General features: G+C 43.3%; 3 protein-coding genes across 4 annotated transcripts in view; 1 reads left to right on the top strand and 2 right to left on the bottom strand.

The window, feature by feature from the left end:
- Positions 1–3561: 3561 nt before the first annotated feature.
- Rpl36al (ribosomal protein L36a-like) lies at positions 3562–4939 on the bottom strand. 2 transcript variants are annotated; one of them, XM_005376842.1, is made up of 2 exons: positions 4850–4939; positions 3562–3982 (listed from the first exon to the last, which is right to left on the bottom strand). In XM_005376842.1, the coding sequence occupies exon 2, from the start codon at positions 3949–3951 to the stop codon at positions 3631–3633; it is 321 nt and encodes a 106-aa protein (XP_005376899.1). In that variant the 5' UTR covers positions 3952–3982; positions 4850–4939; the 3' UTR covers positions 3562–3630. The 2 variants fall into 2 exon arrangements, with proteins under 2 accessions (XP_005376899.1, XP_005376900.1); XM_005376843.2 differs by having other exon boundaries at positions 3562–3968; positions 4850–4938.
- Positions 4940–5031: 92 nt separating this feature from the next.
- Positions 5032–7860, top strand: Mgat2 (mannosyl (alpha-1,6-)-glycoprotein beta-1,2-N-acetylglucosaminyltransferase). The gene has a single exon (XM_005376841.2). The coding sequence runs from the start codon at positions 5526–5528 to the stop codon at positions 6867–6869; it is 1344 nt and encodes a 447-aa protein (XP_005376898.1). The 5' UTR covers positions 5032–5525; the 3' UTR covers positions 6870–7860.
- Positions 7861–9059: 1199 nt separating this feature from the next.
- Positions 9060–14185, bottom strand: part of Dnaaf2 (dynein, axonemal, assembly factor 2) — an 8438-nt gene continuing 3312 nt past the window's right edge. Inside the window, exons 2-3 of the mRNA XM_005376838.2 lie at positions 10844–10987; positions 9060–10092 (exon numbers count right to left, since the gene is read on the bottom strand). Of these exons, the coding sequence (XP_005376895.1) occupies positions 9589–10092; positions 10844–10987 (648 nt within the window). The 3' untranslated portion in view covers positions 9060–9588. The remainder of the gene's footprint in view (positions 10093–10843; positions 10988–14185) is intronic.

Here is a 14185-nt window from a genome sequence, read left to right as displayed (position 1 = left end):
GAAAATTCAGTTATTCCTAAGTAAATACTGTTTTAAATGTTAGAACATTTTTATTAAAACTGTATTGCTATATGATCTCTTTATTTTTTTGGTACCAGGAATCAAACTCATAACCTCACACTTGTGCTGCTGAGCTATATCCCCAGCCACTGTATGATCTTTAAATCATAATTTTCAGAGCTGATTCTCTGAGAAATTAGGTATTGGACCAGAGGTTGAATTTAAATTTGTATTGCTAAGAGCTGGTCATAGTGGCACACACCTGTAATCCCAGCACTTGGGAAGCTGAGGCAGGATTGCTGTGAGTTCAAGGCCAGCCTGAATTGCATAGGGAGACTCTGTCTCAAAAAATTAAAAAACAAAAATTGTATTGCTAGTGATCATTTAAATTCTTTCAGCAAAAAAGTATTTTATGTTATAAAATGATATTTTATAATATGGTGCCTTTAAATGAAAAAACACAGCCACTTGTTTGGTCCCTACTTCGCCCCAGGTGTTTTACATATAGGATTTTATTTAATCCTCACAGATCACCAAGAATGAAGTTCGTGGATGCAAATCTGGACCTTAAGTCCAGGCTCTGTCCTGTCCTCTATAGTTAATTCTATAGATTTGGTCTTTAAAGCCAATAATTCTGTAGTTAAGTAAAAAATCTTAGAATTTTCTTTCCCTCCCCTTCCTTCCTTTTCTTTCTTAATTCCTTCCCTCCCTCCATGTTGCCTAGGCTGGGCCCAGAGTCCTGGGCTATCCTATCTCAGCCTCCCAATGGCTGGAGCTATAGGCACACATCCCTGTGCCTGGCTTCTTAGGATTTTTCTAAACTCAGAAGTTCGTGATGTGTTCATAAATATTACAAAATGGGTGCATTAAAACATGGCTTTAGCCATGTATGGTAGTACAAGCCTAGAATCTCAGCAACTTGGGAGGCTGAGGCAGGAAGATGTCTGAGACCAGCCTGTGTAACCAAGCAACTTGCAAGAATATTTATTCAGCTTTCCCCTTGAGATGCAAGGCCACATCCACAATTTAAAGGAGAGGTTTAATTTGGCTCACAGTTTCAGGATTCGGTCTATAGTTGGCTGACTCAAATAGAAACTTCATGGTGCGGGGGACATGACAGAGCAAAGATGTTGGTTCATAGCGACCACAGGGCAATAGGGCCCGAAAGGAAGGGGTCAGGGGCCAGATTTGGTACCAAGTTCACACCTCCATGACACACCCAGAAGTGTGCTTTACTAACTCCCCCAGCTGCTCCCCAGCCAATCAGGTTGACACAGTTAAGCTTAACCATCACAGAGACCCTGTCTCAAAAGTAAGGGGGCCTGGGGGTGTAGCTTGGTGCAAAGGCTGTGAGGTGCTGGGAGAGGTTCTTTAGGAAATGGTGTGTATCCAAAAACTGACTTGTACCATTTGAAGTTACATGTTCTAGAAAACCAGTTATTCATAACAAATGCAGCTAACGGTCCATATTGGGAATAAATGCAAACCATCTGTTACTTCACCTTAGCCTTTTGCCTTTGCATTCTTCATCTGCTTAGTCATTCTGATGTAAATATCTGTCAAAAAATCGTATATATGCAGAATTTATCATATATTCTCGTTCTTATACAGTTGTTCACTTGTTCTTATACAGGTAATTACTAGGCTTAAATCTGAGTTCAGTTTTCCGTTTTCATAATTACTGCGTACCTCCTCAACCCTCCCAACTGTCAAAAAATTCTAACTTTTGAGTACTTCCTAGAGTATGAAACAGGTTTAAAACAACAGCATTTATGCTATCACAGACATGCGACTTTCACTTTCACTGGCTTCCATGTTGTGTATTTCCCTGGTAGAAAGGTTTTTTTGTTTTTTTTTTTTTTGAGTTCTGCCTCAGCACTAGGATTACAGGCATGTACCACCACACCCAGCTAGAAAGGTTTTATATTCATGATGTTCAGTGAACTAGCCACAAGCCATGTGTGGCTATTGAGCACTACACGTGGCCGGTATAACTGAGGAACTGCATTATTCTTTTTGAGACAGGGTCTCACTATGCAGTTCAGGCTGGCCTTGAGCTCACTTTGTAGTCCAGGCTGGTCTCGAATTTGCAACAGTCCTTCTTCCTCAGTCTGTAATCCTGAGTGCTGGGATTACAGGTGTGTGCCACCACGCCCAGCTCAGAAACTGCATTTTTAATTTGAATAGCTATATGGAGTTAGTAGCAACTACAGGAATAGCACACTAAAAATCAATTTGTTTTTCATGGGAATAGGGATTGAACCCAGGGTCTCACAAATGCTAGCTAGCCAAATGCTCTACCGAGTCACCAACCCCATGTATGTATGTATATTGACTATTATTTATTGGTACAATTTAGACATACTATTGAGATGGTCTTGTGTAGTTCAAGTTGGCCTTGAGCCCAGGTTGACCTCTAACTCATGGTGAACCTCCTGCCTCAGCCTCTCAAGTGCTAGAAATAACAGGCATACAGCCTGACTTAACCCCTTTAATTTTTGATACAGGTTCTCACCGTTTCCTAGGCTGGCCTTGAATTCGTACTCTTCCTAAGCACCTGACAACCATCAGCTCTAACTAATCTCGCTTAAGTCTTCCACACCATCTAGTCTGTGTGCACAGGCCTGATTTATCTTTTAAATCTGATCCAGTTTCCAGCTGCTCAATAGTGATTATGATTCCACCTATTATGCCAGTCCCTTTTATCCACGGTCTGAGTTACCAGTCAGCTGCAGCCTGAAAGTATCAAATGGGAAATTCCAGAAATGAACACGTTTTAAATTGGAAGCCATTCTTAGTGTGAAGGCATGTGCCATCCTGTCACTTAAGTCCTTTGTACTGTATGTCGTCTGCTATCAGCCCATCCTGCAATAACCAGGTTACTGGATCAGCTGTCCAAACATTAAAGGGCTCATGTCCAGCACACCTTCATTTTACTCAGTATTGCCCCCAAGTGCAACAGTAGTGATGCCGGCACTTATTACAATATAAATTTGTTTTTTACTATTGTTCTTAATCTTACTATCCCTTATTTATAAAGTAAGGGCTCAGGACTAGAGGATTTTAAGAATCCATTAGGGGCATCTTAACAAGTAACTCCAGTTGATTCGGGCTTGTGAAACTCACCAGAAAACAACTATTGATTTTTCACCCAAGTGACTAACTTCTAAAGACCGACTGTAAAATTCGAAGCAAAACTCCTGGCCTCCTCTTAAATACAAAATTCCATTCCTGGGGAACAAAATTTAAGAGGAAGAATTTCAGAGGAGGATGAATCTTAATTCACTTCCAAGTCATTTTAGTTTTTTATTTTTGTGGTACTGCGATTGAACCCCAGAGCCTTCTCACTGAGATACATCCCAGCCCCTCCCTATTTAAATCAGAATTTCAGTAAATTACCCACTTTGGGCTTAAACTTGCGATCCTCCTGCCTCTGCCAGCCGTGTGCTGAGATTGTAAGGATGTCACTATGCCCAACTTATCCTTAACTGAAAACCACATGAGAAAAATAAAAACTATATTAAATATGCAATTCTGAGTCAAGAAACACAAAGATTTAGGTATGGTTACTACTGCATTTATTTTCCTACAGGTAATCTTCCGACAGCTTCAACATGTTTGCCACAAAGTTTAGAACTGGATCACTTGGCCCTTTCTCTTCTTGTCCCCTCCCAGTTCAAAATGCTTGCATCTCTTAATGGCCAGCATCCTCTTCGATCTGCAGTTCGGCTCCACACACTCAAGCCTCAGCACGATCTTCTTTGTCGTTTTAGCCTTCTTCCGGAAGATGGGTTTTGTCTGCCCTCCGTAGCCACTCTGCTTGCGATCGTAGCGCCTCTTTCCTTGGGCATACAGGGAATCCTTGCCCTTCTTATACTGGGTCACTTTGTGAGGCTGATGCTTGCCACACTTCTTACAGAAAGTCCTTCGTGTTTTAGGTACGTTGACCATCTTGGCAGTAGAGCTGTCTACAAGATGAAAACTGCAATAAAATATTTAAATTAAGGTAGAAGACCTGAAACATTTTGCAAAGTTAAAGTCCCATACAAACGTTTATAAGAAAAGAGCATGACATAAATCAGTCATGTAACCCACCCATGGTTTTGTGAGACAGGGTCTCGCTGTGTAACGCAGGCTGGTCTCGCACTCACTAGGCAGTCTAGGCTAACCTGGATTCATGGCAATTCTGCCTCCGCCTCCGAGCGCTGAGATTACAGCGCGCGCCAGCACGCAGCGCGCACCCGCCATGTTTTTGGAAGCCTTCAATTAGTGGGCGCGGGGTGGGGTGGGGTGGGCGGCGCTCGCCCACAGCGCGAGGCCCGGATGCACACACACGGGCGCCCCAGGAGTCGCCGGAACAACCGGCTCTCTGTACAAAGTGCGTTTCCTGGACGCTGTACCGCGGCTGCCCACGAAGACAAAAGGTGGTGGTGCCGATCTACTCTCCTCCGCAGAGGGAAGCCCAGCTTCCTTACGGCTCCGGTCCCCACCCGCTTCCTCCATTTCCCAGCTCTTGGGCAGGGCCGGAGCCGTCCTCCGAGCAGCCGCTTCTGCTAAGGCCCGCCCCGTTCCTTCTCCAGAATCACATCGATCTGGTTTCGCTTCCCCGCTCCGCAGCTCGCTCACCCGCCCGCGGCCCAGAAGGCTGACGTGTCCGTGAGCAGCCGGCGGGCCTCGCGGCCCCGTGGCCGCCATGCGTGCGCTCTTTTCTGGATGTAGAAGCCAGTCTTAAGTTCCATTAAGCCCAGGCTGCGAGCCTCGCTCCCCGCGTACGCGAGCCTGCTCCACCCCCGGGTTCCGAGCACTGGGGGCTCCCGTCCGAAGCGCCCCGGGCCCCTTGTGCACTTACCGAGAAGTCCGTCACCCTCGCTCCCAACCTCACGCGGCTCGCGCCTCACAGGAAAGGAAAGGACGGAGCGGAAGTAGGAACGGAACTTGAGCGACAGGATTGCGAGCCAATTGGAAGCCGGATCCGGCGGCCGGGCGCCTGAGGACGCGTCGGCGAAGCGCCAACCAGCGACCTCGGGGGCGGGCCGGAGGGTGGGGGTCGGGGGGGCCGCGGCGCTCCGCGGGCCAGTAGTGGGTTGTCAGAGGTGTACCCGCCGGGGCGGTGCTGGGCTGCGTCCGTCAGGCTCGGCCGCCCCGATCCCGAGGCAGGATGAGAACGCGGGGGACGCAAGGGTGTTGGAGGCGCAGGTAACGGAGCTGGGGTGTGGTGGGTCCGCGACTGGGCTTCTTCCGGGACCCGCGGTGCTGAATGGAGAGGACCGAGGCGATGCAGAGCCGCAGCTCCTAGCGGCTGCAGCTGCCGGACGAGGATGTGCGGAAGCCGGGCGGCGCGGGGCAGCTGAGAGCTTCGGGCCCCGGGACCTGCGGGGCCCGCGATGAGTTAGCGAGAACGGCCGCGGGGGCCAGTTCTTAGCGCCGCAGGCCGAGGCGACGGCCGCCGCCCGCCCGCCCCTTCCGTGCAAAGGCCGCCAGCTCCTTTCCGCGCCCGCCCGCCCGCGCTCCCAGCTCTGGAGACCATGAGGTTCCGCATCTACAAGCGAAAGGTGCTGATCCTGACGCTCGTGGTGGCTGCCTGCGGCTTCGTCCTCTGGAGCAGCAATGGGCGACAGAGGAAGAACGAGGCCTTGGCCCCGCCGTTGCTGGACGCCGAGCCCGCGCGGGGTGCGGGCGGCCGGGGCGGGGACCACCCCGCCGTGTCGGTGGGCATCCGCAGGGGCTCCAACGCGTCGGCGGCGCCGCTGGTCCCCGCTGCCCCGCAGGCTGAGGCGGACAACCTGACGCTGCGGTACCGGTCCCTGGTGTACCAGCTGAACTTTGATCAGACACTGAGGAATGTAGAGAAGGCTGGCACCTGGGCCCCACGAGAGCTGGTGCTGGTGGTCCAGGTGCACAACCGGCCCGAATACCTCCGACTGCTGCTGGACTCACTTCGAAAAGCCCAGGGCATTGAAGACGTCCTCGTCATCTTTAGCCACGACTTCTGGTGCACAGAGATCAACCAGCTGATCGCTGGGGTGGATTTCTGTCCGGTTCTGCAGGTGTTCTTTCCTTTCAGCATTCAGCTGTACCCGAATGAGTTTCCAGGCAGTGACCCCAGAGATTGCCCCAGAGACCTGCAGAAGAATGCAGCTTTGAAACTGGGGTGCATTAACGCTGAGTATCCCGACTCCTTCGGTCATTACAGAGAGGCCAAATTCTCCCAAACCAAACATCACTGGTGGTGGAAGCTGCATTTCGTGTGGGAAAGGGTCAAAGTTCTTCGAGATTATGCTGGTCTTATACTTTTCCTAGAAGAAGATCACTACTTAGCCCCAGACTTTTACCATGTCTTCAAAAAGATGTGGAAATTGAAGCAGCAAGAATGTCCAGAGTGTGACGTTCTCTCGCTGGGGACCTATACCGCCAGTCGTAGCTTCCATGGCATTGCTGACAAGGTAGATGTAAAAACTTGGAAATCCACAGAGCACAATATGGGTTTAGCCTTGACCCGGGAGGCGTATGAGAAGCTGATTCAGTGCACGGACACTTTCTGTACTTACGATGATTATAACTGGGACTGGACTCTTCAGTATTTGACTGTGTCTTGCCTCCCAAAATACTGGAAAGTGCTGGTTCCTCAAGTGCCCAGGATTTTTCATGCTGGAGACTGTGGTATGCATCACAAGAAAACATGTAGGCCATCCACCCAGAGTACCCAGATCGAGGCACTCTTAAATAATAACAAGCAGTACATGTTTCCAAAAACTCTGAGTATCAGTGAGAAGTTTACCATGGTAGCCCTTTCCCCACCTAGGAAAAATGGAGGGTGGGGAGATATTAGGGACCATGAACTCTGTAAAAGTTATAGAAGACTGCAGTGAAAAACAAAATTCCAATTACAGAAGCAAAAGTGACAGTCTTCTATTTTTGATATTTGTCCCAACAGGATATACAATTGAATAATACAAGGGTTTAGGAACTGGTTTCTGCTTTAATACAAAAGGTTTTTTTTTCTTGTAAAAGGTGTCCAGATATATAGCAACCCTTTTCAGTTATGTCTGGTTAAGATTTGAAAGTAAAGTTTTAATTTGGGGAGCTGGGTTTTGAAATTCAGTCTGTTATCTGCTAAAGGTCATGATTATTATTAATTCACAGGAGAGATAGTGGGAAATTTTATTTAAATTGCATCTGTTAATCTTTTTATCCAAAATTTTGTACACTTTTCCACTTTCAAAACTATTTTAAGTACAGCAGAATTTAAAACTCATAATAGTAAAAAGTATTACAATGAAATCATTAAGAGTATTAATGGAGCCAGTCCAGTTTCACTCGACATGGTTATTAGAAAGGATTGCTTCAGCGGCTTAAGAACCCAACAGTTATGTTTGTTAAACACTCTCAGAACAGTCATTTTCAGTATTATGGATTCCTGTACTGTTGTGTTAAGATTTGCCTGTGCTCTGGAAACTTCATAGAACACACTTTCTTTTGGAATGTATTTGATAAGGAATTTTAAACATTGTTTTCACCTCAATGTAGAAATACAGTGGTTTTGATTTTTTTCTTTTAGTGCTGCCAAAATAAAATACTCATTTTTGCATAAAAAGGTTTCTAATTATTTTTGCAGACTAAGTTTTATTTATACAATTCAAGACATTCTAGGTTTGAACATTAGCAATACATCTTAGTATTTATTTACTATCTATGCATTATATGAGTTTAAAATAAAACCCTATTCATGAATGCATTCCCTGTGGCTTTCAAAATAGCCAAAAAAGAAAGTAGGAAAAAAAAAAAAAAGCCAGGCATAAATAAGGAACAATAAAAAAAAAAACTGCTGTGTAAAGGAAATACAGTCCTAATTGTTTTGAAGACCAGAAATGATACAAAGTTCAGTGGTGCCAAAGTGCACCATGTTCTGGTGCCAGCTTTAACTGAAATAGTACTTTTTTTTTTAAGAACAGATAACCGGATGGGGGTGGTGCACACCTGTAATCCAGGCTCTTGGTAGGGGCAGGCAGGAGGATCACCACAAGTTCAAAGCCAGTCTGGATTACAGAGAGACCCTGTCTCAAAAACAAGAAAAAGCCAGGCGTGTTGGTGCACATCTATAATCCCAGCACTTGGGAGACTGCAGCAGGAAGACTGCTCTGAGCTGGAGGCCGGCCTAGACTGCACAGTTTAAGGCCAAGCTGACCTACACAGCGACATGGTCTCAAAAACAAAACAAAATACAGTACATACAGGGACTGGTAGTTTAGCTCAATCAATGGTGGAACATTTGCCTCTTGTGCTCCAGGCCCTCAATTCAATTTTCAGAAGTCTCCTTTAATGTAAGTGCATTCAACCAAAAATTATTCGTAAGATTAATTCCTCTGTAAAGGTAGTACTATTGGAATTTCAACCTAAGAAAATTTAAGACAATCTCAACACTGTTACCACCTGAAGATTTACAGTGTGGTTGGACAAAGGGTGTATTCATCTAAGGTGAGGCAGATGGTTCCCTTGCTTTATGAGGCACCTTCACATCTCCCTCACAGCCCAATCTGGGGCCTGTTTTGGCCTGAGGCTGTACCTGTAAACCAGGGTGAATCACCAGGCTCTATAGCAGCTTTTGGTACCCTGACCTTCTATCACCAGTGCAAAGAACTGAAGGAATTAGATTCCCAGAAATACTGTACATCAGCTCACGGCCTGGGTCAGCGCAGTGCTACATCAACAAATACTTATTTTTTTACTACATTTTCTTTCACACTGTCCTAGTAACTTTTGTGGGAAAAAAAACCTGGTTCAGCTTTTTCCCTTAGCCTCATATTTTGTGTTATAAAAGAAATTGATTATAAAACACTGGTTTTATTTGGATGTGGTAATATGATCATCTGCCTACTGGAGCAAATAGCCTGATTTTAAACTCTGTTCTGAGATTCTTAAATGTATTCTATAAAACCAAGATGTTTTAATATTTCAGAAGTAACTTCAAAAACTGAATTTTGAAAATCATTAACCACATATATGTACTTATATTTCTAATATATACTTTGTGTGACAGAAATGAGAAGAGTAAAATATAATTGATGCAAAAATACTGAATTTTATTTGGTGTATTTGTAATTGTTTAATCATTAATGCTGATTAAAGGTCTTTTGCTTCTAAGAAGCTGGCTTCAACATAAACACATCACACTTGAAACAAGTAGTTCTGCAGTTCCACTCTTGCACACATATTTCTGCTTACTTCCAACCTTGAGAATTGCTTTGTGTGACAAACAACTCAGTGAATATTTTAAAACTTTATTAAAATAATGGTAAAGAAAAGCAGCAAAAACATCAGAAGTCAACAAATTCAGGTTGTATTAAAACTAAATGTTTTACTCTCCATTAGAAAAAACCTCTATCAGAGTAATCACAAAACTAGTATTTCTATAATTAAGGAAACTTTGTTTAAACTCCAAAGGAAAAACATCTGCAGATTCCCTGCTGGAATTAAAATTATACATTTCAATTTGTATTTTATATATTTTAGAATACGTTTAGTTTTAATAATTAAACTATTTTAGGTCCCCCAATTTTTTAAACACTCAAACTGCAAAGTTGCATTGAATTAATCCAAATCATACAGCAAAGAATTCTGAAAACTGAATGCACAATGAGTCACATGATCTTTAATAACCTGCACACTACCATCTCGCATATTGGTTTCTTTTATGCTGTCAAAATCTGTTGTGTTGTGAATTGCAGTTTTATTCAGTGATGATGACTGGTGACCTCCATCTAATTTTTTTTCTGCAGTTGTGACAGATTCCTTTAAGCTATCTTCCTCATTTGAATAGGCAGCACTTTTTTCTTTTACAAATCCAGGTTCCATTTTTGCCTCAGGTGGCTGAGACTGTCCTAGTATCATTTCAGAAACATCAAGAGGCTCTTGTTGAAAGCCTGCAGCTGAACCACAAATATCTATTTCTGGTGCTTTAACTGCTATAGATGAATCAGAATCAACTGTAGCGGTTGTAAGATGTTCTATATTTTCATTTTCAGATAGAGGACATCCTTCATTGATTATTTTTTCCTTTCCTCGAAGCTGATCAGGATTACTACATTCTTGTAACTATCAAAGAAAAAATGAGATTAATCATTCTTCGAAATATCACATTAGATTACTGTACCACTGCAAAATGGATTTTTAAAAAAGCTGTATGGTACTAACCCTTGCAGATCTGCAAATATGCTTCTGTGCTTCCTCCCCAGTCATCCATGTCTAAAGGATCTGACTAAATCCTTTCCATTGCTCCTTATCTCCCTCAGGAGAAAATAATCCAAGCTTTTAAACATGGTCTACGAAACTCTTTAACTGTCACTTTTACAAGGACACGGATAGATTTCTTGAGCTTTTTGAATTTCTGTGATTCTTCACAGCCATCTTTCCCCCAGTTCATGCATCAGTGGTGCCTGTCACTGTTATTTTTGTGTCCCATACTGAAGACTACAACAATGACCAAACTTAAGGCGTAACTCAAAGGAATGGACCAATTCTATGACATAATTGCCATGACTTGAAAGTCAAAAGAGACTTCTGTCTTCTAAGAATGAAATGTTTAAGCACATGGAAATATGCAGACAGATGTCTTTTCTCCTACCCTCTGCCCAGCCATATACAGTACATTTTGTTTTAAAGTTATGACACGGGGTGGGCATAGAGCTCAGCGGCAGAGCACCTGCCTGGCAAGCGCAAGGTCCTGAGTTTGATTCCCGGTACCAAAAATAAATAAATAAAATCAAATGAAGTTATGACATTATGAAATCAAAAATCAGGCTTTAACCTTGCTAGCCACTCTCCCCAAAAGCCACCAAAATCTTACCTCTGCATGAATTTGAATCCTCTCATCAGTAACCTGAAGAACTTCAATTAACGGTGGGGTGGGAGGCACCGTCTGTTTGCATGGAGGGCTCAGGACTGCTTCAAGGAACTCATTAACATTGTCCTCACTGACAAATAACCTTTCCTAAAGTCAAGAGGGGGAAAAACATTCTGCCTTGCAAGGCATACTTGACACAGCCTCATCTAAAAGCAATTCACAAAAGCTCACACAGTTCCCTGTAACACTTTTTTAAATGCTGGGGTTTTTTTATTTGTTGGATTTTTTTGTTTTGTTTTGTTTTTATGAGACAGGGTCTCCCTGTGTAGTACAGGCTGGTCCTGAACCTACTACATGGCCTAAACTCACTTTCAAGCAATCCCTCCTGCCTAAGCCTCCCCAGCACTGGGATTACAAGCGTGCCCTACCACACCCAGCTAAAATGTTGATCTTAACATTATTACTGTGTGTTGTTTTGGAGAAGGAAAACAATGTTGTACTGAATCAATGCAAATTGTACCCAGTATGTGTGTATAATTTTTTTTTAAATAATTGTTTAAAAAGCCTTGGTTGTCTTTCTAGGTTTATTAAATCTGAGGTATGTTTTCTCTTACCAGATATTATTTACAAATAGTATATTTCTTTCTTTCTCTTAATACTCATTAATAACCTCACTTCTAGGGTTATAAATGTGTATCAGTCAGCTTTTTTGTTGTAACAAAATAGCAGTGTCCGAAAACTTAGAGATGTTTACTTATTTATTTTGGGGGGTTGTTTTGTTTTTTGGTTTTCGTTTGTTTCTGCAACAGGGTCTCACTATGTAATGCAGGCTGGCCTTGAACTTGATTATGTACCCCAGGTTGGCTTCAAACACATGATGATTTTCCTGCCTCAGCTTCCTGATTATATGTGTTCACCACCACGCCTGGCCTCTATTTTAGGTTTTTTGAGAGGTCTCACTGTACAGCTCAGGCTGGCCCCAAAATCCTCTTGCCTCAGCTTCCCTAGTGCTGAAATTTCAGGCCAGAGCCACCATACCCACTTTGGCTGTTTCAGTCCATGGCTGGCTGGATCCAAGGTAGAAATATGGCACAATGGCAGGTGGGAGGAAAGCTGCTCAACTCAAGGCATCCAGGAAGCAGAGAGCAGGGGAAGAACTCAGGAGGATGGGGCTAAGAGCCAGGTACAGTGCCCAAGCTCATGTCCCAACCACCCAGTTCCTGCAAGTATTCAGGCAGCCCATTCAGCTGAGAACTCGTCAAGCCTACAAGTTTAACCAGCTCAAAATGTAGTGCCATCGATAAAATATAATTCAGTTAGCTCGACATGGGGGTGCATGCTCGTGAGCCCAGCACTCGGGAAGCTGCGGCAGGAGGACTGCCCCAAGTTTGAGGCCAGCCTGGGCTATAGAGTGAGTTCAAGACCAGCGGCAATACAAAGTAAGACCCTGTCTCAAAAATTTTTGAAAAAATACAATTCAGTTTTAGAATGATTTCCAGCTGGGCGTGGTGGCACACGCCTATAATCCCAGCACTCAGGAGGCTGAGGCAGGCGGATCATTGCCAGATCGAGGCCAGCCTGGGCTACAAAGTGAGCTCCAGGCCGGCTTGAACTACATAGCAAGACCCTGTCTCAAAAAGACAAAAAAAAAAAAAAATTTCTAGTGAACCAGCTAAGAAATACACAGGGGAAGAACTCAGGAGGATGGGGCTAAAAACTCAGGAGGATGGGGCTGAACCCCGGGCACTTGAACTAGCAGGTTTAAATATCGTGTGAATAGTTTTCAGTTCTGGGCCATGTAAGAGCCAATTATAGTAGTTTATTAAAAAGAAGTATATTCTATGTTTAAGAACTGAGGTACTTTGGTATGACACTAATATACAGTTATTTATAAGAATAAGGTAGATTTCATTCCAGGTGTTGGCGTACATGCCTATAATCCCAGCACTCTGGAGGCCTAGGCAGGAGGATCTCAAGGCCAGCCTACAATACACAGCAAGATACTGTGTCAAAACAAAAGAACAAAAAAGAGTGAGGTAGATTTCAAGACACTGACATGGAAAGATTTCCAAACTATTACAAGATTTAAAAATCAGTCCCATGTGAATCCCAAACACAAAGCTCTGTGTTCATATTCAGGTCAAGCGGCTATGGATCTGTTGGGGTGTGGGAAGGATAACCAATTAACCATTTTTTCATTAATATTCCTTCATTGTCCTTTACTATAAGCAAATATTGTAATTACAAAATAAACATAGCTCATTATATGATCCAAAGAGGGGAACAAAATGAGAAGAAGCAAGTGTCAAGTTCTCTTCCATTAAACAGTATTTAAACTTGTGAATATCTATCAAGCACAAGTGAACTAAGACACGAAAGTTTTCCATTGAGAACACTGTATTACAGAAGTGCAGCACTTCTGAAGTTCATGCCTCTGAAAAAGACATTCATACTGCCTCACTGCAAGAAATGCACCAAGTACTTTTTAGACAAGGAAAATATAACAGAAATGGTTCCGATTAAAATATAGACAATTTGCATAAACTTTTCTTCTCATTCTAATAACTGATTTTACCTTACATTTCTCAACTTACTGGCCTGGAAGCTCAAGGAAAATTTTCAGTGAATAATTTAAGGCTTAAATAAATATCCTTCACATGTATTTCTACATCAAATAACAATTCTGGTCTTTGTTTTGTTTTTCTGTGTTTTGGGTTTTTTTTTCCGGTACTAGGAATCAAACTCATGACCTTGTGCTTGCCAGGCAGGCGCTGTGCCGCTGGGCTAAATCCTCAGCCCCACAATTCTGGTCTTGAGAGCCACAAAAGTCTCTCTACATTATTATTTTCATACAATGCACGTAATAGTCATGTATCTCCCACTGCACAGGTTTGGGTTTGAACTTAAGCCCTTCGTGCTGTGCACATCCCCAGCCATTTTTTTTATTTTGAGACTCGGTCCAAGTTGCCCAGGTAGGGATTCAGACTTTTGATCCTTTCACCTAAGGCCCCCTGCGAATCATGTCCAGTCAGGATTTTTTACAATTTACTTTCACTTAAAGCCTCCTTCAATACAATGTAAAGTAACAGATTTAGACATGATGGTCCCATCAGCCCTAGAAAATATGAAGATTAATGAAGTAGTTATGATAAATCTATTTCAGCCTTCAAAGATAGTAAAGACAGTTGCCCTAATCCCATTTTGGCCTAGTTTCTTTGTTAAAATATTAGCATATTAGCAAATCAGTTATATTCTTGTGGGTTTTTTTGTTCATTTGTTTTTTTGAATGAGGGTATCACTATGTAGTTCAGGCTGGCCTCAGTGATCCTTCTGCCTCAGCCTCCC

Source organism: Chinchilla lanigera, unplaced genomic scaffold (assembly GCF_000276665.1).
Source record: "Chinchilla lanigera isolate Chin_1 unplaced genomic scaffold, ChiLan1.0 scaffold00008, whole genome shotgun sequence".
NCBI lineage: Eukaryota > Metazoa > Chordata > Mammalia > Rodentia > Chinchillidae > Chinchilla > Chinchilla lanigera.
Note: the sequence above shows the minus strand (reverse complement) of the source record. Positions and strands in the feature narration are given on the sequence as shown.